The sequence below is a fragment of the Lampetra planeri genome, chromosome 29 (assembly GCF_965212315.1).
Source record: "Lampetra planeri chromosome 29, kcLamPlan1.2.h2, whole genome shotgun sequence".
In the NCBI taxonomy this organism is placed as follows: domain Eukaryota; kingdom Metazoa; phylum Chordata; class Hyperoartia; order Petromyzontiformes; family Petromyzontidae; genus Lampetra; species Lampetra planeri.
In genome coordinates, this window is record NC_136135.1 from 2,678,790 (window position 1) to 2,703,701 (window position 24,912).

General features: G+C 46.3%; 1 protein-coding gene across 2 annotated transcripts in view; it reads left to right on the forward strand.

Annotated features, from left to right (window-relative positions):
- LOC144728575 (neural cell adhesion molecule 1-like) overlaps positions 1-24,912 on the forward strand; it is a 201,461-nt gene that overhangs the window by 153,360 nt on the left and 23,189 nt on the right. For both annotated transcript variants that reach the window (XM_078608104.1, XM_078608103.1), the window contains exons 9-15: positions 1,442-1,592; positions 2,144-2,331; positions 2,661-2,757; positions 3,689-3,865; positions 6,100-6,219; positions 21,894-22,018; positions 24,278-24,458. In XM_078608104.1, coding sequence (XP_078464230.1) covers positions 1,442-1,592; positions 2,144-2,331; positions 2,661-2,757; positions 3,689-3,865; positions 6,100-6,219; positions 21,894-22,018; positions 24,278-24,458 — 1,039 coding nt within the window. The remainder of the gene's footprint in view (positions 1-1,441; positions 1,593-2,143; positions 2,332-2,660; positions 2,758-3,688; positions 3,866-6,099; positions 6,220-21,893; positions 22,019-24,277; positions 24,459-24,912) is intronic.

Here is a 24,912-nt window from a genome sequence, read left to right on the forward strand (position 1 = left end):
CTCAAGTTTGTGACAAAATCCCGTGACTGACATCTCCATGGATCGACAAAGTGCTGTCTTTCGTCACGGTTACTATTTCTCTGTGGCCATGAGGGCATCCTGATCACGTTTCACGATTTTATTTCTTCGTAATGACTCTGGCCGCCTACGTGTGGGAGCGACTATGAGACGTTAAGAAATGCGAGGCAAATGGGAGATGTGATGTTTGATGACTTTAACGCATCTTCTTGGTTCTTTCGGTAAAGTCACGTAGAAGGGAAGTAATACAATAATTAAAATAAAACATAATAAAATAATTCTCACGACGTTTCGGCCACAACACAAGCAGCTGTCCTCAGGTGAAGAACAGGTCTGTCGAGGACGGCTGCTTGCGTTGTGGCCGAAACGTCGTGAGAATTATTTTATTATGTTTTATTTTTATTATTTTATTACTTCCCTTCTACGTGACTTTACCGAAAGAACCAAGATGATGAATCCCTGCAGTCAGGAAAGCTTTAAATCGAGACTTTAACGCATTTATAAAGGAAATATTTTCCTGAATCAAAATAGCTTATGATGACATCTATAATATACCTTCTGATATTTGCTGTGGGTTATGATTTTTTTTGTAGGTGTTGTGTTTATTGTTTCTTTAAAATGTTCCTATGAATGATGGGTTCTTTTATAGTCCTACCTTTGCTTTCATTTTTTGATTGCCTTACAGTTATACAGATTGAGTGTGGTTTGAATGGCCAACACTTATGTAGCTGGGCTATCTATAATATATTTTCATGTTGCCAATTATAGGCATACAGTCATTGTCAGCGTTTAACAAAGAACATTGCTCTCCAAAGAGCAGTTCAGCTTTTTAGTTCATTCAATCAATGGTGTAGGTTTTGACGTGAAATTGACGGAGTCGTACGTTATTTTTTTTTGCCAACTAAAATTGACATTAGTTTCACTCACCTTGACGACGAATGAAGAGCAATGATTTTGATTTCGGTTTCAATACTCGGCTCTGCTTCCTCTCTCACGGCGAGTGCGTTAAACTTTGGCTCCGCTGACATTTGAAAGGACGCTGACACTTTTTAGTGAAATAACTCTTGCCCAAATGACTTTTCCTGCCGGATGTTCGTCACTCGCTTTGATCGCAACCAGAGCCATCGCCAAACTGCGTCCAACATTTTTAAGGCCTGCAGTCGCAAAAGGAAACCCGTTTTCATCATTTAAGCTGCGCAAAATTCGGTATTTTTAAAGAGAGAAACTTTCCGACGCTCGACTTAAAATTGCAGAATCCTTTCCGAATTTACGAAAAACAATTTTATTTCATACAAAGGCCGCGCGTAACCGATTTACCCGACCCCAGCAAACGCTCCTCCGAATGCGACGCCTCTCATCTTTCCTTCGTCTCTCCCCGCTCGTTTTTTTTGTTCGGTTTTTATTCTCCCCCTTTTGTGCGTAGACGCTGGAGGGCCGCATTGAGGTGCGCTCTTACGCCAAGGTGTCCTCGCTGACCCTGCGCGACGTGCAGTACACGGACGCCGGCGAGTACATGTGCATCGCCAACAACAACGTGGGCCAGGCGTCAGCCGCCATGCACCTCGACGTGGCATGTAAGCCGTGCGCCTCTTGCGCGTACGTGCGTGTGTATGTTCGCGCGTGAGCATGGAGAATGAGGCCCGTGAAGGACGCTACCGGTCGGTTGGACGCAGTCGCCCTCCGGCAACAACGGGGGGGCAGAGGAGCGACGCTCTCAACAACAACGAGCGGACCACCGGGCGGCTAAAATGCAGCGAGTTTGCACAGTTGGGGGCACAGGTGGTGCATCTGCCAGTCGTCTCGGTCAAGTCAACCCATGGCACCTGGGCCTGTCCCGTCACCTCCTGTCAACGAGCCTCCAATACTTCACGTGGCCTCAAAGTGCAGCTGGCCTGGCACAGGTGCCGTGGGTGACGTCACCGTCACTTAGTGGCGAATGGCGCGGATATTGACGTTGGCGGCATGTGAATTTATGATTTCGATTTTATTTATTTCAGCAGGAAGGGCCCGATGAGCCGTTCGGCTCTATTTCACGCGCGTCCATAGACGGCACAGGTGTTTATACAGCACGGACCTTAGTTACAGTCACGGCTGCAATCGGTCGCGGGTACGTGCGCGCGCACAGATGGGCCCAAGTTCGCCGGAGAGAAGGTGACTTACCACAGCTGGCCGAACAACGCGGTGAACGTGACGTGCGAGGTGCTCGCCAACCCGAAGGCGGCCGTGAGCTGGAGTCGCGACGGGCAGCCGATCCCCAGCGCCAACCTCACCAACGTGATCGTGCACAGCTTCCCCGGCTTCAGCGTGCTCGAGGTGAGCGAGGGGCTCCGTGGCGCTGGCAGGCACCGGCGGCTGCGCGTGGTGCGAGCGAGCGAGTATTTGTAAGTGCCTTGTGCTCCGCGTGAAAACATCAGCGTTGGAGAGACGAAGACGGGCGGGCGTGATGCTGGCCACACATGTTGGAGGTAGTTCTGCGATGTCTCCTTCTGTGGACTTTGTTCTCCAACAAGAGGCTTTACTGAAAGAGCTCTGAATGGACGCTGTCGCAAGGAGCACCGCTGATGGAATTATTTGAACGAAGTTTTTTTTTTAAATGACGCATCTCATGAGCCACTGTCCATCGTGTGTGCGGTTCATTACAGATTACACCGGAGTCGCAGTCTGACTTTGGAAGCTACAACTGCGTCGCCGTCAACAACATTGCGAGCGAGTCCAAGGAGTTTGTTCTGGTGGAAGCAGGTGTGTTTGTGCGTGTGCCCGTGCGTGTGCTTGTGTGTGGGGAGCGGTAGTGTAGCGGTTAGCGCGCTGCGCTATGAACCTGGCGACCCGGGATCGATTCCAGCTCAAGGCTAACACCAGTGACGATTATCTGAACCGGTCCTGGGCCTCTCCTAGATCGACCCAGCCTTAAATGAGTACCTGGTGCGGTGTGTAAACATCGCCACTGGGGAGACAAAGGCGGTCGGGCGTGGTGCTGGCCACCCACCCCCTCGTTCGTGTACCGTTCCGGCCTTCATAGGTGCTCGCTAACAGCACTTGCCCCTACAGTCTGTTAAGGCTATACGGGGGATCTTAGTCTTTATCTTTGCCCGTGTGTGTGCCCGTGCATCTGCAACTGAGATTCACTCCCTTGCGTGCCTTTAACCAGCCTGCATGAGGATTCACCGTATTAGCATGATCGTGTGTGTTTACCCAGAAATGCCTCTCACTGAGACCCTTTCAGGAGTTTATGTTGGAGTAGGTGACGATGTTGCTGCGTGTTATCCCGATTGAGTAATTTACATGTAATTTTTGGGAGGAATTGGGGTGTTCGGCCAATACCGGTTGACATCGTTTTGTGTTTTTTTCTGTCTAACCGTTCACTCCCCCAGCGAATCAATGAATTGTCATGATTGCTGATCGCGATTTGAATCGAGAACGTTACCTTTTACGTCTTGTGTTTATTTGGTGTTTGACCATCTTAAAACTTGTTTTACTTCTAGAAAGGGAAAAAACGTATTCTCATTTTTTCTGCACAACATAACTGCGTGAATTGTAACACGGGAGCCAACCCCCTTCCTCCTTCCTCACCCGTCGATGGCACCGAAGCTGCACTTGGCACCCTCTCGCCGAGCCTTGACGTCGTTTCCCATTTTCCCGCGCGTGTCGCTCCCCCCGCCCCGCGCAACAGCCCTGCCGTCGGCCCCGCAGTCGGTGAAGGCCACGGCGGTGTACTCCACGTCAGCGGAGATCACCCTGGAGGAGCCCGATTACACGGGCGGCGTGCCCATCCTGACGTACACAGTGCGCGTGCGTCCCGCCAATGGCCTGAGCGAGTGGACCAGCTACTACTTTGGCGGCAGCGAAAGTGGGTCGCCGCTCATTTGCTCGCTCGCTCGTTCAGTTTGACGGTCGCCGAGTCGCGCGCTTTCTGGCACGCTTCTGCGGCCGTCTGGAGCGCTCTTCCTTCCGATATTAGGAAGCCACTGGAGCTATGCACTTTCAAATAATCATCTCGATTAAACACTCATTTATTGAGAACTGCTTTTTGTGTTTAGTTTGTTGTTCTTCCCCCACACGTCCAATTATCACGGATGTCTACGTACGGTGTGAAAGAAGTTCAACATACGTACATACATTCGCTCGTTCTACCCGTTTGTCCGTTTCACATTTTCAGATCCCCGTTGGCAGTGACGCTAATTTTCTTGTGCTCCTGTTAAATTTTTAATTGTTTACGAAAAATAATTTTGGAATTATTAATTCCTGCACGATGTGTAATTTGTGTAATTAATGTAACCGATTTTTTTTTGTATCTATATTTTTAATTGCAAAAATAATCATCCATAAGCCATTAAATTTCGAATTGAATTTTAAATCAGTTTGGAACTATGAAAGTGTTTTGTTTGTAGATTACTTCTTTAATATATAAACATTCATATCTGAATTATAAATCACGATTCAGCGTATAAATGTTGCAATAAATGCACACAAGTCGTTAGATCTATAATGGAATTATGTATGAGTTTTAAAGTATCTAACTGTTGTTTTATCTCAGAATGTTGGATAATATCACCAAAGTCAGAAATAGTTAAACTTTAGGGAAGTATTGATCGGGCAGGTGGTGGGTCTTTACCACGACATCTTAGCTATGTATTTATATTGTAAATAATGTGCCGATTTGATCGTGGTTCATAGTTTGCCTGCACTTTCAGTTTAAAATAGTGTCCGGTCAAGTAAATGAAACCGACCCTATATTCGAGATATTCTCTGCTAAATGTACCTTTTTGTCATAACGGTGTTGGACTGCCTTGACATCCGATTGCCATCAATTCTTCATGCAGTCATTTCAGGACATCTCTTATCACTTCCTCATCACCTTTTTGCCAACTTGCACCCATTTTTAAACCCGTTCAAACCGTTGCACCACGCAAATAAACACTTCCGCGAGAGAGCGACAGAGAGACGCATATCGCGAAACTGGCATCGCCTTCGAATTTCAAGCGGTTCGACGTTTCCCTCCGCCCACAAGCGCAAGCAACACGACGCGGTTGAACGACGCGGCACACCGTTTGTGGCCATCTTAGAAATACCCCTGCCTCTCTTTTTTTGCGCGGCTGTGATGTCGGTTCACGTAGGAGACCACAGTTTTCACCCCCCCCACCTCCCCGGCCACTCCGCAATCATTCGGAGTGACTTGCCATTCTTTTACAATTATCTGGAACTAATAGCGCAGCCGGCATTGAACCAAACTCATTGTAAAAAGGGGGAGGGGGGATCATGCAAGATATATTCCGCACTGCAGGAAGAATATGTATAGCTGCTACCAGTTTATTTGAACATACTTACCGTGAACAGTTAAATATATATATTTTTCCTAATAAGGCTAATTCATGTGTAGATGCTGAACTTCTTTCACACCGTACATAGCCGACCGTGCTCATCGGAGGTGCGGGGGAAGGACAGCAAACTGAAACACTCTTAATGGGGCTCCTAAATAAGATTGAATCTTGAACTTTTCAATCTCCCCTCCCCGTTTGCACGGCATAATGCGTTGGCGCTTTGCAGTCGTGTGACTGACGAATCGAACGGATGCTCGGAATTCGGTGCACGCACGTCCGTCGATACGCAATCTGCGCGAGTACGGAAAGGCAGAGGGGATTGGGGCGCGTTTGGGCTTCGGGATGCACGCTACGGTATAGAGGACGGACATCACCTTGGGAGCTGCGCCTGTCCACTGTTGTGTGAGCCGGGCCTGACCACAACATCAAGCAGTGTGCAACAAGTAATGGGAGATTGTGTAAAAAATAAAAATTGCCCGAGTCGTGTCATTCCCATGAATTAATACCCACAATGTTTCAATCGGTCCGATGAAAGGTTATTGAGAAAAAGATAAGCCGCAGTTTTGCGGCATCACTCAGACTTTATTTATTCTGGAGGAATCCGATGAGCTAGGAAGCTATTTTTCACACATGGTCACTCGGTCTCTACCTCTCCTTCTGACTTCATACGCCTGCCTAATATGCCTGTACCGCTGAGTTTTCAATTAATTTTGTCCGTCTGTGCGTGGGTGCGTACGTGTGTGTGCTGACGCGTGGGGAGCAGACACAGTGAAGGTGACCAACCTAGAGCCAAACACCCACTACATGGCGGAGGTGTCAGCCCGTAACGGCGTCGGGGACGGTCCGTTCACCAAGCCAACCTTGTTCTACACGGAGCCCATCCGTAAGTCCGGCCTCCGGGCCTTGCTCACTTCACGCGACACCAGAGGACGTTCTGCCAGTGAATCCTGCTTCGCGTGACACTTGTCTGATGGGGCAGCCACTGGCAAAAAATAATTTTGTGAATGTGCGACACAGCTGCTATCGCTTGGGTTCTACGGCGTATCAGACTGAAATCGTTCAAGGGACTGTCACTGTCTGTGACGAATGTCTCAGTTTCTTACGTAGCAAAATTTAATTAAGCTTTTGTGGGTATTTTTTTTTACTATCATGAGGTTAATTTATTTTTCATGCGTCACCATTCAAAATATGATTCAAATGTTTTTTTGGCTAATTATTCACTTCATTATGTTTAGAGTGATTATCGTTTATTACTGGTGATTACAGCTGTCCGTATGAGTGTGCAGTGTTGTTTAAGAAGTAGGAATTTTGTTTCGTAGAGGAATGGGTGGAACACAGCCTGAAGTGATATTATTTGTGCTGATTATATAGAGTGCACGTTTAATCTACATCTCTGTGCATGACAAAGATTGTGCCGATGATAAAAGCAAGGACCGATTTAATCCAAGGCCCCAAATGGTATTATTATTATTAATTATACCATTTGGTATCTACGTATTCTTCACAATGAGTGGTGCCTTGGATTAGGTCGGTCCTTGCTTTTATCATCGGCACAATAATTATTAATAACACTATTAATACTACTACCATAATAATACCATTAATAATTATAATACCATAACAATACTATTATTAATAATAATAATATTAATAATAAGTGTATGATTATATCTTTTCGGGGGCCATTGTGGCATATGTGGTGCAGCGACCTTTGTGGTGTGGTGACCTCTGTGGTGACCTCTGTGGTGTGGTGACCTCTGTAGTGCGGTGGCCTCTGTGGTGCGGTGACCTCTGTGGTGCGGTGACCTCTGTGGTGACCTCTGTGGTGCGGTGACCTTTGTGGTGACCTCTGTGGTGTGGTGACCTCTGTGGTGCGGTGACCTCTGTGGTGCGGTGACCTCTGTGGTGACCTCTGTGATGCGGTGACCTCTGTGGTGACCTCTGTGGTGCGGTGACCTCTGTGGTGCGGTGACCTCTGGTGCGGTGACCTCTGTGGTGCGGTGACCTCTGTGGTGTGGTGATGAAGAGATGATGCCATGTGCAGGAGTGAGCTCGGTTCTGGCATTGCATGACCGCAAATGATGGTGGTCGGGTTGAGTGGCCTTCATCCAGCAGTGAATAGGAAATGGTGACCATGATGCTGATGAACACACGTTACGTACGTTAGCTGCTATGCACGTAACGATTCATAGATGAATGTGACAGTATACATGATCAGTGATCCAAACGAGACTCAACCCGAGACAAAAAATCATTCCTGATTGAATCGTGACCATGAATCACCGCACTACCTCAAATGTGTGAGATGGAAGGGTTACATCATCAGTACATGACAGTTAATTGCACGTCGATTCATGATATTAGCTTTTAATTCGAATATTGCCATTTGTTTATTCAGGAAAACCTGTGATTCAGGAATCTTTTTATGTTCAGGAATTTCTTGCATTGGCATATTTGTCCGATTCCAGTGTTGAGTGTTTTTTTTTTATGTTGAGCTTAACGGTGCAGCAGAGTGGTTCGCCATCCCAAGTGGTCATGTGACCTAAGCGTTATGCCATTAAATAGTTGAATACCCTAGCCACAAAGTATTTCCTAAAAAGTACACTTTGCTCCAATGCACTTTCATTTCAAGATGCCGTGGCCTTACATTGCAAGACACTTCTCTCCTTGTGTGCTGTGCTGAAATCGTTCAAAATTAGAAAAGGCACCAACAAATGGCATTATTATAATCTGAAATAACACATTTTAACAACACCTGACTGAACGGAAACAATTGTCTATGAGAATACAACGCAAAATGCAACGGTCTCTAACGCCTACTTACAAGAAGACCTTTGCATTTGTATGCAAATGCACGTGCAATATCACGATTAATCTAAGAGAGAGAGAGGGAGGGTTTCAGAAGATGCAGTGTTCCTTACGTAGCCTTAATAATGAATGAATAGCAATCTCTATGGCGTTGGGACTCAGACCCATCATATTTAATTACCTTTGGAGCTCCAAGCTCATCCAGTCATTGTTGCGAGAAATTTATGCTCTTGATTGCTTCCTCATTAAGCATTCGTGAGCACTCATCTTGATAGTCAATTCAAACAAGAAAAAATAATAATAAATTTAAACGGCTGCAAAAAGTGCTCAATTCAGAATACGGTACTTGTAAGGAAGTGTGCAAAAAAAATGCCACGCGGGCATCTACAGAGAGCGCATTGTTGTCATCGTCACTGTCACCTTGGGGAGTGGAGCAGTGGTGGAATGGTTAGTTTACTTCTAGATTTGAAGCTTTCGTGACTGCAAGGATTCATATTCTTGGGTTTTTTCGGTAAAGTCACGTAGGTAAAAAATAAAAATGTATAAAATAAAAATAAAAATCACGACGTTTCGGAGGCAACACAAGCTTCCGTCTTCAGGTGGAACCGTCACAGCACGATAGCTGTATCAAGTAAATGAGCCATTTACTTGATACAGCAAGCATGCTGTGACGGTTAGTTTACTGTGTTGCAGCCCGGTGACCTGAGTTCGATTCCAAGCTCACGTTGGTGGCGACTGATATCTGAACCAGTCCAACCCCACCCCCTCCCCTTCGCCGCTTTCACCAAAACACATTGACCGGCATGGTGAAGTATGGTCAAAATATCCCCATGGCAGACACAGCATGCGGGGTGGCCTTCATCCAGCAGCGTATTAATATCTTACGATGATAATTAATAATGATTTAGTAACAACCCAATGACCAATTCGCCACGAATGTGCAAATCGCTCGGTTTCACCCAACATCTCGAAACCTAAGCAGGGTTGAGCCCAGACAGCGCTTGGGATTGGCTACCGCAATGCGTCGTACAGGGTACGGCGGCACCCCGATTTACGTCTGCACCCTTTTAGCGCCGTTCCGCAAGAACGCGTCGTCACTTCATTATTATCACTACCACGCCCCGTTCCGCGTCGCTCAACCCCACTCGCTCACGTCGCCAGCGGCGCCATCCGTCCCTTTCTCATTATCCGTCGCCTCTCAGCCTTCGCCACCACCACCACCACTCACTACTTCTACTACTACCCTGTAAGTCGCTTCGTTTGACTTCATCTCGATATTCATCATCGCGCCTTTAAGGAACGCATCCCCCCCCCGACGTAAACCGGTAGGGAGGTCATCTTCTTGGTTCTTTCGGTAAAGTCACATAGAATGGAAATAATAAAACATAATAAAATAATTCTCACGACGTTTCGGCCACAACGCAAGCAGCCGTCCTCAGGTGGAGAACAGGTATGTCGAGGAGACAGAGTCTGAATGCTTTAAATCGGTAGGGAGGTATCGCTGTATCGGGCGATATAGGCTGTGTGGCCACGTGGTGGGCAATTGAGAGCAACGCATCAAAACACATTGGTGTCCCGTAACAACTGTTCTCGCGCGTCTGTGCTCCCCACTTTCACCGGCGCGCACTGACCGGTGGTGGTGGTGCACTCGACACCCACCCCCGTGAACCACCACGGTGTGGGGCCGGGGTGGGTGGGGGGTGCATCCTTCGTTTTCAAATTTCGCAAAAACATCGTCGCTGGCATGTTATGCCAAAATACTTCTTTTTACGTGAGCAAAAAGAGTTTGAAAAAACGATCCCTTTGCAGGGAGAATACACGGTGACAGTGAGCCAGAGCGATTTTGGCAATGACAAGCAAAACATAAACGCCGCCTCTGCCAACACTTTATAACTTTGTCTGTATGATTTTTGTTCTGATAATTATTCATTTCCCATCCCTCCCTCTCCCTCCGTCCCTCTGTCCTTCTCTCTGCCCCCACCCCATTCTGTCTCCCGACTTGTAATCTAGTGTCTTCATACCGTTTCAGTAAGTAGCCTTGTGTGTCGCTTTATGCCATAGGCGCACAAGCGTTAAGCAGTAGCATTGTGCGTCTTAAACACAACACCACGGATCATTGCGCTTAGCTCTGGTAGCAGCCTCTTGAATTATACGACCGCCCAGTTCCATCTCTCTGCATCAGGCTTGAACAAGTGAAGCTTTTGGTCTCATTCCTCCCTGAGCCTTGGGCTTTGCAAGAGTTGATCTTTTTTCTTCCCCCCCCCCCCCCCCCATCGTGTCTTGTGGCTGACGTTGGCTACTGAGCGTGGTCATTACACGGTTACCTGCATGCGTGTGGGAGGAAGATTTCCACATTGTGAAACATTTTATGGAATGATCTATACAACAATGATCCCCAGTGATCCCCCGGTTTTTTAGCCAATAAAATTGCTGGGTGAGTTCCTTTCAGCAAGCGCCTGTTAAAGCCAGTGTGGCACGTGGATGATTAGCGTGGCCCCAGTGCCACACCCAGCCACCTCCCGTTTCCTCAATGCCAATGTATTTATTGCGTGGCATTGGGAAATACATTTTTGGCTGAGTTGACCTAGATGAAGCCGACAACAGCTTCAGACACCCTGCTTTACAAGTGGTGTGCATCACAGCCACAAATTGAGCCTGGAATCCCTGGGATGGTAGCACAGCATGCTAACCATGACGCCGCTACGTAATCTATATGAACACGTGCCTCATATATTCCCATAAACACGTTTATTAGAGGTGTAACAATACATCGACTTATCATTCTCAAGGGTCACGATACATGCGTCAAATTGCGTGTGTAAAAATTACCGTCTTGTTTTGTTTCACGTATTGAAATTATTTTATAACATTTGCAATTAGGGCACGGACGGCAACTAATGTACATACGAGATCGGGGATAATTAATTCTTGCGTTTAAATCACCGTAGGATTGAATTGCTAGGGAACTTTTCATTCATTTAGGCAGGAACGCTTGCCCAGGAACGCTTGCTCTGGGCAGAACGTGCAATGCCAATTGATTGTGTGCCGTGCGGTTGAGCGTTTTTGTGTTTTTTAAGCGGCGACTTTGTGTGAGCGCAGCTCGCGGGCGCGGAACGGTCCCCGTGTTTTTGCAAGCATCTGTTGGGTGCAACTGCAGGCAATGATGTGCCTCGCATTGGCAATCATGGTCGTTTTGATTCTCAAGAGGCTTAACAAACCAAGCAGCGGGCTTTGTGCGTACGCACTCATCATTCCACCTCCCACTTTCTGTGCCTAACCACCGCCCACCCAGCTTTGCTTTCATGTGTGGTGTGATCATGAGTTTTTACACGTCTGTGACCATGAAGAGTTGATTCATCTTTTTAATGCAAACATTTAACGTATGAAATGAAACAAATATGAAATACACTTTTTTTTTAAATCATGTTTTAGGTCGGGTGGGTTCAGGCTCCTCGAAAAAAAATCGAGGTTCATGTAGCTGTGATTAAACCAGGTTCTGTGAGTTTATGATCTCAGCCTGGTCACCAATAACTGGGCATGAACACACAAACACATCGTTTGATTATTCACATCATTTGGATTAATACCAACTGTTGAGAATGCAAACATTGGTATGACTGTCATACGACAAACAACAATATGATTCGTATTTAGTTTCTGTTTGGTTAGATCTTGGAGGTATAGGGGTAATGTTTTCGCCATGTAACCCTCCACCACCCAAAAAATAAAATCAAGTTTGTCACGTGATGGGATAATATGCCATTTGATGTATCGCTTTATCATCAAATCTGTGGAAATGTTTAAAAGGCTAGCAAAGCGTTGACAATTTGTATTGTACAACGATTTGCTGGAGATGACATCCCAGCGTCATCTGGTGTTCACAAAATGTCCGCTGCCGCGACAGTTGAACTTTTAATATTCACGTGAAACTTACATCAGACACATTTCGTTTTCTGAAAGCGTAATTCTTATCAGGCCTCGTGGTGTAAGCAATTGCAGTCTCCAACTATTATCATCCACTCGGGTCTGCCTGGCCTCTGTTGTTTATGCAATTTAAAAAAGGGCCTTTTCCTGAAACGTCAAACTTTTTTTTACACTTCTAAGACGTACACATGTTGAACTCTTTTCGCACCGTACGTAGCCAACCATGCTAATCGGAAGTGCAGGGGAAGGGCAACACATTAAACACTAAAAGTAGTTCACATTTATAATTGACGGATATTTTTTTTTTATTGTGCACCACTGGCAGTGGAGCATTGCTAAATTGTTTGTGTAAACATCGATTCTCTGTTTTTGCTGCACGGCACTTGATTGTGCGTACGAACTAGGATTTGGAAGAAACCCCCAAAAATATACGGTTTTTATTCAACATTTCTTTCATGTGCACATGGCTAACAATACGTAATTTAAAGCTAGAGTTGTGGCATTTCAGTTTAGCAGAATTTACAATATTCATGAAAACTGTGTTTTATTTATATATGGCACCTATTAAAGAAGTCTTCTTCACTACAATCTTGGCAAACTTTAGCTTTGCTCAAAATATTTTTCTCAAAAGTATGCAGCATCAAGCCATTCCTCTTCCGCTGCTTGTTTTTGCAATGAAAACAACGCATCCTAACATGCGCTCGCTTCGCTTTTGTGTGAAGCAAAAAGCCAGAGGGGGAACGCCTTGAAATCAAGCATCGCGCAAAGAGTGAAATAAAACAAAAACACTTTTTTTATAATAATTTGAAGCTGCTCGCAGACCTTCTCACAATGGACCACAGCATTTCGACGAAAGGGTTCTTCCACGCTCGCATGCCCTCTTTGCTGCCCGGCTACTGGGGAGAGATGTGCGCTCCGTGAGCTATCGGTGTGGCAGAGCATGCGCCATTGATCACACACCCCGCTAAGCCTAGAGAAACTTGAAACAAAACCCGCTTGTTTGAATTATGGACTCTTCAATTCATTTACTTGACAATTTTCTTTCTCAAGTGGATACAGCCGCGCTCCCTTCAGTCGATCGCTTTCAAGAGGTCGTCGTGATCTTGGAGAGGTTTGTGCGCGGCCAAGCTTGGCCAAGAGCCTCGGCAGCAGTTGTGTCCGACGGCTGGAAGGAAGCATCGAAGCCTTTTCTGAGTAGTCTCGTTGGGCCTGGCAAAGACGTCGCCAGTGGCTTCCAGCTCAAACGTGCCATCCGCAGCGCCGGGGAGGTTCAAACCGGAGCACCGCGTAAGTCCTTTTTCAACAGGATCTGCTCACACTGCCACTTTATACCACAGACGTATCTACATTAAGTGCATTACGCATTCTTAAAAAAATGTCATTTGGATGGGGAGGGAGGGGGGCAGGTCGGGGAGAAAAAAAATAACTTCTCATTATTTAATTGATACTTTTTAATTTGTAATCAGCCGATATTTGTTTGCTTTTTAACAACTGTAGTCAATAGTCCAAGTACCCATCCAACCACGGGTGACCTCGACGCCACCGATGATTCCACGGTGCCCCAGTCACATGACGTCACAAGTGACGGATTCCCGTCGCCAACGCGGGGTGGTGACGAGGCCTCCGGTGGCGTCACCGCGGACGCAGCGCCGCAAACCTCACCGGAGTCTCCCACGGCACAGGGAGGCCCGTTTCCCTCGACCGCTGAGCTAGCGGTTGTGTCGGTGCCTCCCACTGCCACAACGCAAGAAGCAGCCACAATGCAAGAAGAAGCCACAACGCAAGAAGCAGCCACAATGCAAGAAGAAGCCACAACGCAAGAAGAAGCCACAACACAAGAAGCCATAACACAAGAAACCACAGCGCAAGAAGCTGTGACCCTCTCAAGTGTGACTGAAGCAATCCCCGCGACATCTCCAAGTGCCCCTGAGCACACCGTGGGAATTGAAGGAACCATGGCTGAATATTCTTCATCTGCCGAGCCAACAGCATCCTCACCACCATCCCCGTCCACGGAGCGCACGGCGACCGTGCCGGACGGCCTTGCTTTTGCTTCCGTGACGCCTTCCGAGGAGGCGACTACCCATGGCGTGGGAGATGGTTCAGCCAGAACCACGGCCACTGCGCCCACATTGACGGATCTCACAGGGCCGCCCCCTCAGTTCAGCGGCACGACGGAGCTCTCGGCTTCCACGGAAGCGTCTGGCAACACCGCCACCGCCGCCCCCTCCCTCGACGTCACGACGGAGGCGCCGCCGCTCGGCCACTCCACGCACTCGGAGTCGTCTCCGAGTTCCAGGGCCCCGTCTCCGTCCACCGCCGTCGCCGCGGCCGTTGAGGTCCTCGATTACACGGTGACATCCGCCGCTCCTCCTGGCACCGACGATGCCACCCGGTCCGAGCTTTCGGCCAGCGCCGTAGCCGGGTACGTCACGGAGCCCGCGACGGAGAGGGCGACGGAGAGGGCGACGGAGAGAAGCACTTTTGTCGGCGGGCTCGTCCCGTTCCGCGACTCTCTTGCGGAGTCCGTCCCGCAAACCACGCTCGTGCCGGTCGCCGAGGTCATCGTGCCAGCGAGCGCCGCACCGCCAAACCAAAACCTGCAGGCCGTTCCTGCGCCGGAGCATGCGGCGACGATGGCGACGACGACGCCGGCTTCCGCGGGGAGCGTCTTTGATGTCACCGTCTCGGAGTTGCTGGGGTCAGGTCCTCTTCCGGCAGAAGCCGTTACGGCAGAGGCTGTGTGTAAGTGATGCTTTAATGCATTGCGCTGTGTGCTTGAGCTTCTTTCTCATTTTTTCGTGAAATAAAATTTGCAGAGGCTGTGGAACTGCTCGAGTAGAACTGTAAAAAAAAAAGCTGCACTATCAGGCTGTGTTTCTGCAAAAGCACAGCTGACGTTAGCTTAAAAAGTGAAGGCATGCGACCAATCAACATTGGCATGTATAGGGCGCACGCTGAAATAATTGACCAACTGGAACTCGAAATGCTAATTAAAAACACGCCGTTCGTTAAATTAAAATAATTTCAGCTTTGCGTTTCTTCACATCAGCACTGCTCAACTTATTCTGCCTGATTTGGGAAGACGGTAATTTCAGTTTAATGACCTTTTGGTGTAATTCGCAGCGGCAGCAATTCTTCTCTGCGAATATCTCTCTTTTATGCAATCTCCAAAGCGCATATACAAAGCTAACGTGATTTCTGCTAAGGCACAAATCCTTTGCAGACGATTAATACAGCATCATCAAGCAACGCTTGCTTTTGGAGATTCGGATTATGATATATAGCGTCAAAGGGATAATGAATTTTGGAAAAATATAATTTAAATATATTAACCACTGGCATGAATCTCGATTAAAAATGAACAATGATAAAATGACTAATAGTTCTTGGAACGATTGCTGCCTAGCTCTATCACAATTATTTTGATATTAGTGGTCACGCATGCCAACTTGAAAAGGTTATTGAGCCTCAAATTCATTAATACTTCAAATTTCTCAGCATCTAAAGTAATCTACGCAATGACTAACCCTAATGTGTTGCTTACCGAAATTGAGACGGTGTCGCGTAATTGCAACGAATGTTATCTGACATTGCGGGGTGACGAATTAATGTTGACCCAAAAGTGCCTGCCACTTAAACTCTGCGTGACAAATTCTGCCAATTTTTTTTTTATTATCCGCAGCTCTTTCATAGCCTGGGCTGTCAGCTCCACAATATGTGTCAATCTTGCCCCCGTTGCCCGAGTGCCCTTTTATTTTGTGCCTCCACACAAAGGTGGCGGATCGCCCACAGGGCAATGCGCTTAGCCCACTTGGGTCGGCATTAATGCTAAAAAAAAATCGCACTTGGCTGATTTGCCGCCATCTCTGCTTGTAAACGAGGGGGGGGGAGGGGGGATATTTAAAAAATATATGTTTGAGGCCGTGTGAGGGAACTTCCCTTTCAAATGCATGCACCATGCATTCCAAGAGCTCGCTTGCCTTACGCTGCGGTGATGGGCTTATATATATTGGACGTTCATCACGCGTCTGAAATTCTTTAAGGCAGCGCTATATTCATATAAGATCTAAAAAAATATTTGCGTTTTGTTTAATCTTCATAACCTTCACTGAGCCGCCATTTATCAACACACTAACTTTAAGCGTGTAATGCATGGCATGGTTCTCTCAACAATACTGGACCCGCTGCCATTATTTTTTTCTGTATAAAAAAACTAAACCAAGTATCATGTGACTTCCTCCCCCGTGTTTGCAGCCTCGTCGGTTAAAGGGCCAATACAGTCCAGTAAGTGCGAGGTGTCGGGCGCTTGCACGTGGCTGGCACGTTGCGTGCGTGTGTGCACCCCTCGGCGCTCGCATGAGCTCCTTTGACAAGGTGTGGCCACCTTCAGGGATGGCTCGCAGACTGCCTCTTTCGAGTTTCAAAAGTCCCATCGCTTTTGTTGTTGCCATTGTTGTTGCTTCATACGCATTATAATTCGTGCGGGCTTGCATCCGGAAGGTTCGTGAGTTGCAAGTCCCCCAGCTGTGGGTCATCTCGGCCCTTTCGTCGTCTCTGCAAGTCAATAAAATGAACCCCGCTCTCTGGGGAAATCAACAATGGTTGTCCCGTGAAAAGATTCACTCGCCCCACCCATGCCATAGAAACATGGAATTTCCACCCACGGCTCAGGAATGAGAATGGGGAAATGAGTACCGCTCCATGCTCAATTGAGCAGGTTTATACGGTATATATGTGGCCCTGCTGGGAATTCTGTTTGGGACATTGGCGAATTAACTTGTGAGCCCATGTGACATCGTCATCATCATCCCACATCTCCGCAAAGTGGTTTGCATCATTCGAGCCGGTGACTGGCTGCGGGGGTCCAGTTAATGAACGCTCGGTGACTTCGACCGGCCTCTCCGCGTGGCCATCGGCAGCGCGCTGCTGCCGCGTGCGTCCTCTGTTGCTACACAGACGCCATGTGTGAACGTACGCACGCACGTACGTATGTTGAACTTCTTTCGCGCCGTACGTAGCCAACCGTGCTAATCGTAGGTGCCGGGGGAAGGACAACAAACTCAACACAAAAAGCAGTTTGTGAGAAATTAGTTTTCAACCGAGATGATTTAAAAGTGCATAGCTCCAATGACTTCCTACTATCAGGAAGGGACAGCGTTCCAGACGGCCTCAGAAGCACAGCTGCGTATGGCTGATCGCTATGCCTCCTTTGCGAGCGTGGGCAATCACCCAAAGGCGTGGGATTGGGCCGGCTTGTTTGACAGTGTGCGGCCATGCAGTCGAAAATTGGCGTCTCCAGGCTTGGGCTGGTCCACGGATGACATTGATGTCGCCCCGGCTTTCTGAATAATGCTGCCGCGCAAGGCTTCGGCGGGTCTATTCAGTGTCTGTGCGCGTGTGCTGCTGGGTTGTTGTTTTTTGCACCGTTTTGCGTTTGTTTGGATTCAACCGGGGTGCGCGTTGCTTCTTGCCAGTTTTAGATGGAGTGCGCAAAGCGTCCCCCCCCTCCCCCACCGGCCGTGTGACAGCTTGAATGGATATACTCTTTGGTTCTTTCGGTAAAGTCACGTAGATAGAAAATTAATAGATGACGACGTTTCGATCGCAACACAAGCGACCGTTTTCAAGCGACCGTCTTGTGTTGCGATCGAAACGTCGTGATCTATTAATTTTCTACCTACGTGACTTTACTGGAAGAACCAAAGAGTATGGATTCCTGCAGTCACGAAAGCTTCAAATCAAGCTTGAATGGAGTTTGGCTGCTCGTGTTCCGTTTGGATTCGGGGATGGGTGGCACACGCGCGTATTCTTGGGTTTCATCAGGCAAGCGCTGCAATGCAGCTTCGTCCGGGATGCAGTGACGGTGCAGCTGCGTGCGCGCCGGTCAGCATCGCAGGGGCCTCCAGCGTCCGCTCTGTGTAACACGCGTGCACCGCACTATGTCAAACCGTGGACCAGTCGTGGGATGTAACAAAAAATATATAAATGAATTTGTCGCGTTGCGTTGTGTGTGTGCTGTTCATTTACAGGATGTGCATAATGTGTTATTTTTAATGACAAGTTATGGAATATAATACATTTTATGCTTGGCTGCCGCTTGCATCAATGTATGAAATAGATTTATTTCTTACGTATGCATACTGTTCGTGTTAAATATAATTTTTTAAATGCTACACCCGGAGAAAACCTAACTTGGCAGTCTGCAAAACGTAGTGTGCGTTCCGCCCTTTGTTCCCGCCTTACCTCTCAGAACCTTTATCAGGATCCTTACTCAGACTGGAGGAATCCGATGATCCGTGAAGCTCTTTTTCACACATGTCCAGTATGGGCGGATTAGAACTGCCCTCCTGTAACCACTAGAATTGTGCATAGAGCCAGAGGTCCCAACCCGCACCAAATCGTCGCTTAAAATCAATGCACGCTGTGCCCCCTTCCTTTCAGCAAGGCAACAATTGAGATCAACAAACTTGAAATTTCCCGTTATCCTTCAGTTACAGTTGCATAAACACAGCAGTTGCGTCCTTCAGGGAAAAAGCCCCGCACGGCAAGACCTGCATATTAACGATCTTGTCAGACGCCCATGGCATCTGCTCCCTCCGTTTGTCTTCAGCGGGTGCAGCGTTATTGTTACCACAGTTCCTCGGCCAAGGCTTGTTTGCTACATATATATATATTTTGCAAACTCAAATATGTTGTGCTCTAACAGAAAAAAAAAAACGAGTTTGCTGCGAATTGACAGTTGTTCGCGTTGTTGAAATGCGTTTAATAAGGATAATTTAATGGATTCCGCTGGAGGAAGATGGAACGGCATTAATAATCTCTGAGGATGGACCGGTAGATTTCGAGGTAAATAGATTCAGGTGGCGGAGGCAGAATGCTCATTGTCTATTCAAAGCGTGGCATGATTTATAAAGCAGCACTAATGCCAGCATTATTTTTTTGTTTATTGCAAAATATTTTACGCCGAAAATCCCTTGAGATGGAGCATCTCGTTTGTCCATTTTGGGTGTTATATTAAAAAATATATATTTTGAGCAATTTAAATGCGACGACGCCTCAAAGACGCTGCACGAAACGGCTAGACAGACGTGTTTTCAATGCATTCTGCCAAGTTAATCATTCTCTGCGTGTTGTGGTACCCTGTGTGTGCGTGCCAGTGTGTGTTAGTTAACCCTTTGTTCATTCCAGCTTGATGTTTCTTTGCTTTTTTGTGTTTTTTTGTTGTTCCCATGCGCCGTTCCAAACCTCCAAAATATACCAAATCAACCCCCTCCTCCTCCTCCTACCACCACCAATCATCATGTGATCATGTGACCCATCACATGGTTTGCGTTGTCATGGTGATGGTGATGTCCTGGTGTCTGCATCGCTGCTAAACAGGAGGTAAAAAAAAATAGAAAAAATAAAGACGTCAATGAATTAAATACTCGCCTATATATTTTTACGCATTTAAAACCTAATTTTAAATGGTTTTTTTTCATGTGCGCGGTTATGTTTAATATTTGTATATGCCTGTTAAACTATACTTTTATATCTTAAGCTGTTTTTTTCTTTGATGTTTCATTGAGGGCAGGTTTATATAATTTGCATAATATTAAGATTATATAGTATATTGCAATACAGCTTAGCATTTAAATACATTCCCAAGATGCTACATGGCTTTACTATGCAAAACTCCATGTTAAATTGCTTTAATATAAATTGCTTTTAATGAAAAATAATTCCGTTATTTCCACAAGTATTGTCTTGTTTTTATATATATAGGACAAATGAATTAACTATAATTTCGTTGACTTGAATTTAATATTTTCTACCACCACATTCTTGAATCCTCGTGCATTGAATATTGCCCGTTGAAAGGAATTTTTGTTTAAAAATACAAAAATGTTACATTGTTATTATTCACCCTTAGGATGAGTTTAGCCACTATTCTTAATTAAATGAAGCAAATAATGTTTTTTGCACGTTGCTTTGTAGACGAGGGTCTGTTCTGAGCACACTTTGAGTCTCTTTTGATCTTTTCCAGAATGACTCTTTAAACAAAAACAAATTTAATATCATTGGTTTTAACTAATGACCTTTCTTTCCACTCACCATACGCTTTGAAGTGTCCTTAGATATTAGAAGTATAACACACGATATCCCCGCCTTCTCGCCAATGAAAAAAAACACCCAACCCTCAATACTCCCTGCCATAGTTTTGAGTCGCGTTGCAGCCTCATTCTCTCAATGAATTCTGCCTTTGCTGATGATTCTTCTATGCCAATCTCTCGGCACTCCCAAACATTTTACCGTGGAATTTTCCAACCCTTTCTGGATTGCACATTTCCCCTGGATGGCGCCTTGCTTTAAAATAAAGTGTGTATATATAATAAAAGAGATACTTATGGTTTTAATTTTTAGCTTAACGTTTGATGCACGGCAGTTTAATAATATGCCAAGCCTTGTTTAATTAAACTACAATAGCGGTGATAATTTGTGGATATTCCCAGTTGATGGGTTCCATTATGTTGAGTTATTATTGCTAATTTTTTTCATTAAATTGTAAAGAAATTTTCTAAATAACAGTGTTGCGTTTTTCCAGCTCCATTACCCAGCACCATTCAATTCATATTTTCAGTTTACCAATCAGCATCTTATACAAGCATTACCCTCAAACATTAAATGTGAGTTGCTAGCACAAACATTGGCAAACGTTTTAAAATGGAATTTTGCACGGGTATTGGATCTTGAGAATCCTTGATGCCCGGAATGTTCTGGGACAGTCTGTTTTTGATACCGCTACGGCTTAATCTAGCAAAAAAAAAATGGGTCATACCGCGGCTATTGCTCATTAGGTACGCGTGAGATGGTGACAACAGCTTTGCAATGGAGCCGTGGATGATTCACTTTTTTTTTTGCCAGGGTGATTTTTATGTTGATCCAAACGTGAAGCAAGTTTCACATTAACAACTAACTCTTACTTTTTGATCCTTCTAAATGTGTGCATACTTACAAGTAAATTGACACGCAGATATGAGGTGTGGATTAAACATGTGTTTTTGTACAGTTTGAAAAGTTGCTCAAAACTTAACGTGAGGATTATTTTAATCCCGCCATGTCTTTAACCAAGAAAGCTTCACTTGAGTCTCAAGACTGTTTCGATTCAGGAAATTCCTGCATTAATATCTTTTGGCCAGTTTTTTCGTGAGTGTTTACTGGGTGGGCAGAAAAATTGGGAGTGCCCAGAGAAAACCCAGGTACACGAGATGATTGACACTCAGCACATCCCAGTACAAAACCAAGCCCAACATTGCCTATCTTCCAAGACACGAGCAGGCACATTGAGGACGATTTGGTCACGGAACGTTTGAAGTCAACCTTATCGCAGTTGTCCACTGCTTCAATGAGCAGTTGATTGTGCTAACCTCCAAACTGCAGCCATGATAACCGATTTTTTATCCGAATAAACCACCCCTCATATACAACATTCTTATTGCTATTTAAAGCTTTCGTGACTGCAGGGATTCATCTTCTTGGTTATTTTGGTAAAGTCACGTAGAATGGAAATAATAAAATAATAAAAATCAAACAAAATAATTCTCACGACGTTTCGGCCACAACGCAAGCAGCCGTCCTCAGGTGGAGAACAGGTCTGTCGAGAAGACAGAGTCTGAATTATTTCCATTCTACGTGACTTTACCGAAAGAACCAAGAAGATTCTTATTGCTGTGATATCCACAGTACATGCAAATGATGCACTCACGCTAGCGTTGACACACACATACAGACATGCGCGCGTGTATCGTATGACGTGTGTCTATCCTGCTCTGCCGTCTGCAGGAGAGCCGAGCCCACCCAAGGTGCACGGGAGTGTCGGCTCGACCGGGAATTCTTACGTCATTTCCTGGGTGTCGCAGGATGACGGGGGCTCCCCCATCCAGCACTACCTGGTCAAACATCGGCCGGTATGTATACACATGTATGTGTGTGTGTGTATATATACATATACAGTGACACCTTGGATTGCGAGCATAATTCGTTCCGGAAAACGTGTTTGTAATCCAAAGCACTCGTATATCAAAGTCACGTAGGTAAAAATAAATCATAAAAATAATATAAATATTAATAGAAATAAAAATAATAATAGAAATAAAATTCTTATTTTTATATATATATTTTTTTACCTACATGACTTTACCGAAAAAACCTAAGAGTATGAATCCTTGCAGTCACGAAAGCTTCAAATCTAGAATTCGTATATCAGTTGTGATCACGTGACGCTCGGCAGACAAAGCGTACACACGTACTACTCGTATTGCAAGACCTCGCTCGTTTATCAAATTAACATTTATTTTAAAAAATTTACTCGTCTTGCAAAACACTCGCAGACCAAGTTACTCGCAATCCAAGGTTTTACTGTAATTAGATGTGTGGGGAGCGGCAGTGTAGTGGCTAGCGCACTGAATTACGAGCCCAGCGAGTGGAGTTCGATTCTCCCGCCCGGCCAACGTCAACAACTGGCAATGGTGATGTCAAGATCACCCACTGTGCAGAAGGCTAATAATAGATGATACTGGGCAGTTGTAAGCAGTCTCCCTCAAGCACTAAAGGAGGACATATGAGCGCTACGGTGGAGAGATGTTCACTACTTTGCCTGGTATACAGGAGGTTGTGGGTTCGATCCCGACCCTGACGATGCCTTTTATTTGGAGTTTGGATGTATTTCCCGTGGTCACGTGGATTTTTCTCCGGGTCCTCCGGTGTTTCCATCCACATTTAGAATCAACATCACACGTTTAGAGTATTTGGCTGTGAAACATTGCCACATGATAAGCCACTTCATTGGGCTATCACTTGTGGCCAGGTCGCATCTGAAAAAGAGCTATATAGGTCAGTGGGCCTTACCTGGTAAAATAAATAAAATATAGTTTAATGAGCAGATCACCAGGCAGCTAAAGCACAGCAAGGAGTGGCAGTTAGTGCATCTACCATTGATTTCAGTCATTTATCCATACAACAATAATAATTGAAATGTATCATTCTCAGGGCGCTTGGGTCTGTTTCATGACCTACTGCCAATGAGCCTTTGGCACTTCTCGTGAACTGGCACAAAGCACCATGTGACTTCACCACCACCAAGTGGCACAATCACGGGCGGCTGTAACCTTAGATTCGAACCCATGGTCTCAGTTGTGCAGGCTCAGAACTCATTATTTAGGCCAGACAACTCCCATGAGCTACGAAGATGTTTTTCACAGATGTCCAGCAGATGAACTGCTTGGCCACCCCTGCGTCTCACTTATTTTAACGATGGACACGGAGTCATCCTATCAGATTAAAACCCCAAAAATTGTCCCATTGCTGATAGCAAGCACATTAAAGCTGACGCATCAGGCGGCAACGAAATCGCCCGCGCTCAGCAGCATGCTCGGTCGCCCGTCTCTCCATTGTGAATGTTCATTCACTGCACGAGGCCGAGTTGACTTAGGGGAAGCCAATGGTATGGATGATGTGGAATTGATCCAAGATAACCAGAATCCAGTCGGTGGAATAAGCAATATGCCTACTCTCCTCGCATGTGCATACAAAAAAAAGACAAAGATCTCCCATTTCGTCATATTAAACTAAACTCAATTTTTTTAAATTTTATCAGGTAAGGTCCACTGAGCTATGTAGCTCTTTGTCAGAAACGACCTGGCCACAAATGATAGCTCAACGAAGTGGCTTATGATGTGGAAATGTATCGCAGCCAAATACTCTCGACGCACATTGATTCGAAATGAGGAGGGAAAAACCTGAGGACTCGGATAAAAATCCATGCAACCACGGGGAGAAAGGCACGCAAACTACAAATATACGGCAGGCGTCAGGGTCGGGATCGAACCCACGACCTCCTGTACACCAGGTGAGGTAGTTAACATCTTGCCACCATTGGCGCCGCCATTACTCTGCGCTGCTCGTTCTGCTCGCCAGTTGGTAGTGCACGCGCTGTACGTATATATCTTGAACTTCTTTCGCATCGTACATAGCCAACCGCGCCAATCAGAAGTGCCCTCTCTCTTGTCGGCGATGAGCTCCACTCTCTGAGCGTCGGTCACGCAAACTCCAAATACACGGCGGGCATCAGGGTCGGGGTCGAACCGACGACCTCCCGCATACCAGGCGAGGGAGATAACATCCGGTCAGGGTTAACGTTCCGGAGTGACGGCCGCCGGTTCTCGCAGGTGGACGGCAGCGCCGAATGGCTGGAGCAGCGGGCCCCGTCCACCAGCAAGCACGCCATGCTGTCGTCGCTCAAGTGGAACACGGAGTACGAGGTGCACGTCAGGGCCATCAACAAGGAGGGCGACTCCGACCCGGCAGAGCACCGGTTCACCACCCAACCCAAGCCAACCGCCAACGCAGGTACGGGCCGTGCGTGGCGTGACGGGCAAGTCAGACCATCGTCCGCCGAGAAGGGGGCGATGGGCTCGAGCGTGCGTGCATTCGCGGCTCGATAGTGGAAGTTGCGCATTGCCATGGCGCACAGATGTTGAGGTTGTACCAATGAGACGACCGCACGTTAACGTTCCCACGCCGAGTGTTAGCGTCAACGCGCTTCTTGGTGGGCGCGTGTAGCCTGGCCGTGTTTCCGACCTGCTTTTCCCCGCTGTAAATTGGACCCAATCTCCATTCAATGTGAAAAGCAAATCAATCATCACAAGTACTTTTGCTTTTGTTTCATAGGTTTAAATTGCCGTCATTATGCATGTTGAAATCCTCGGCATTACCAATTGAACAAATGTTTCGGGATTTTTCTTTTCTTTCACAAAACGATGTGTTCTAATGATTGGTATATTTCAATGTGCGCTGTGGCACT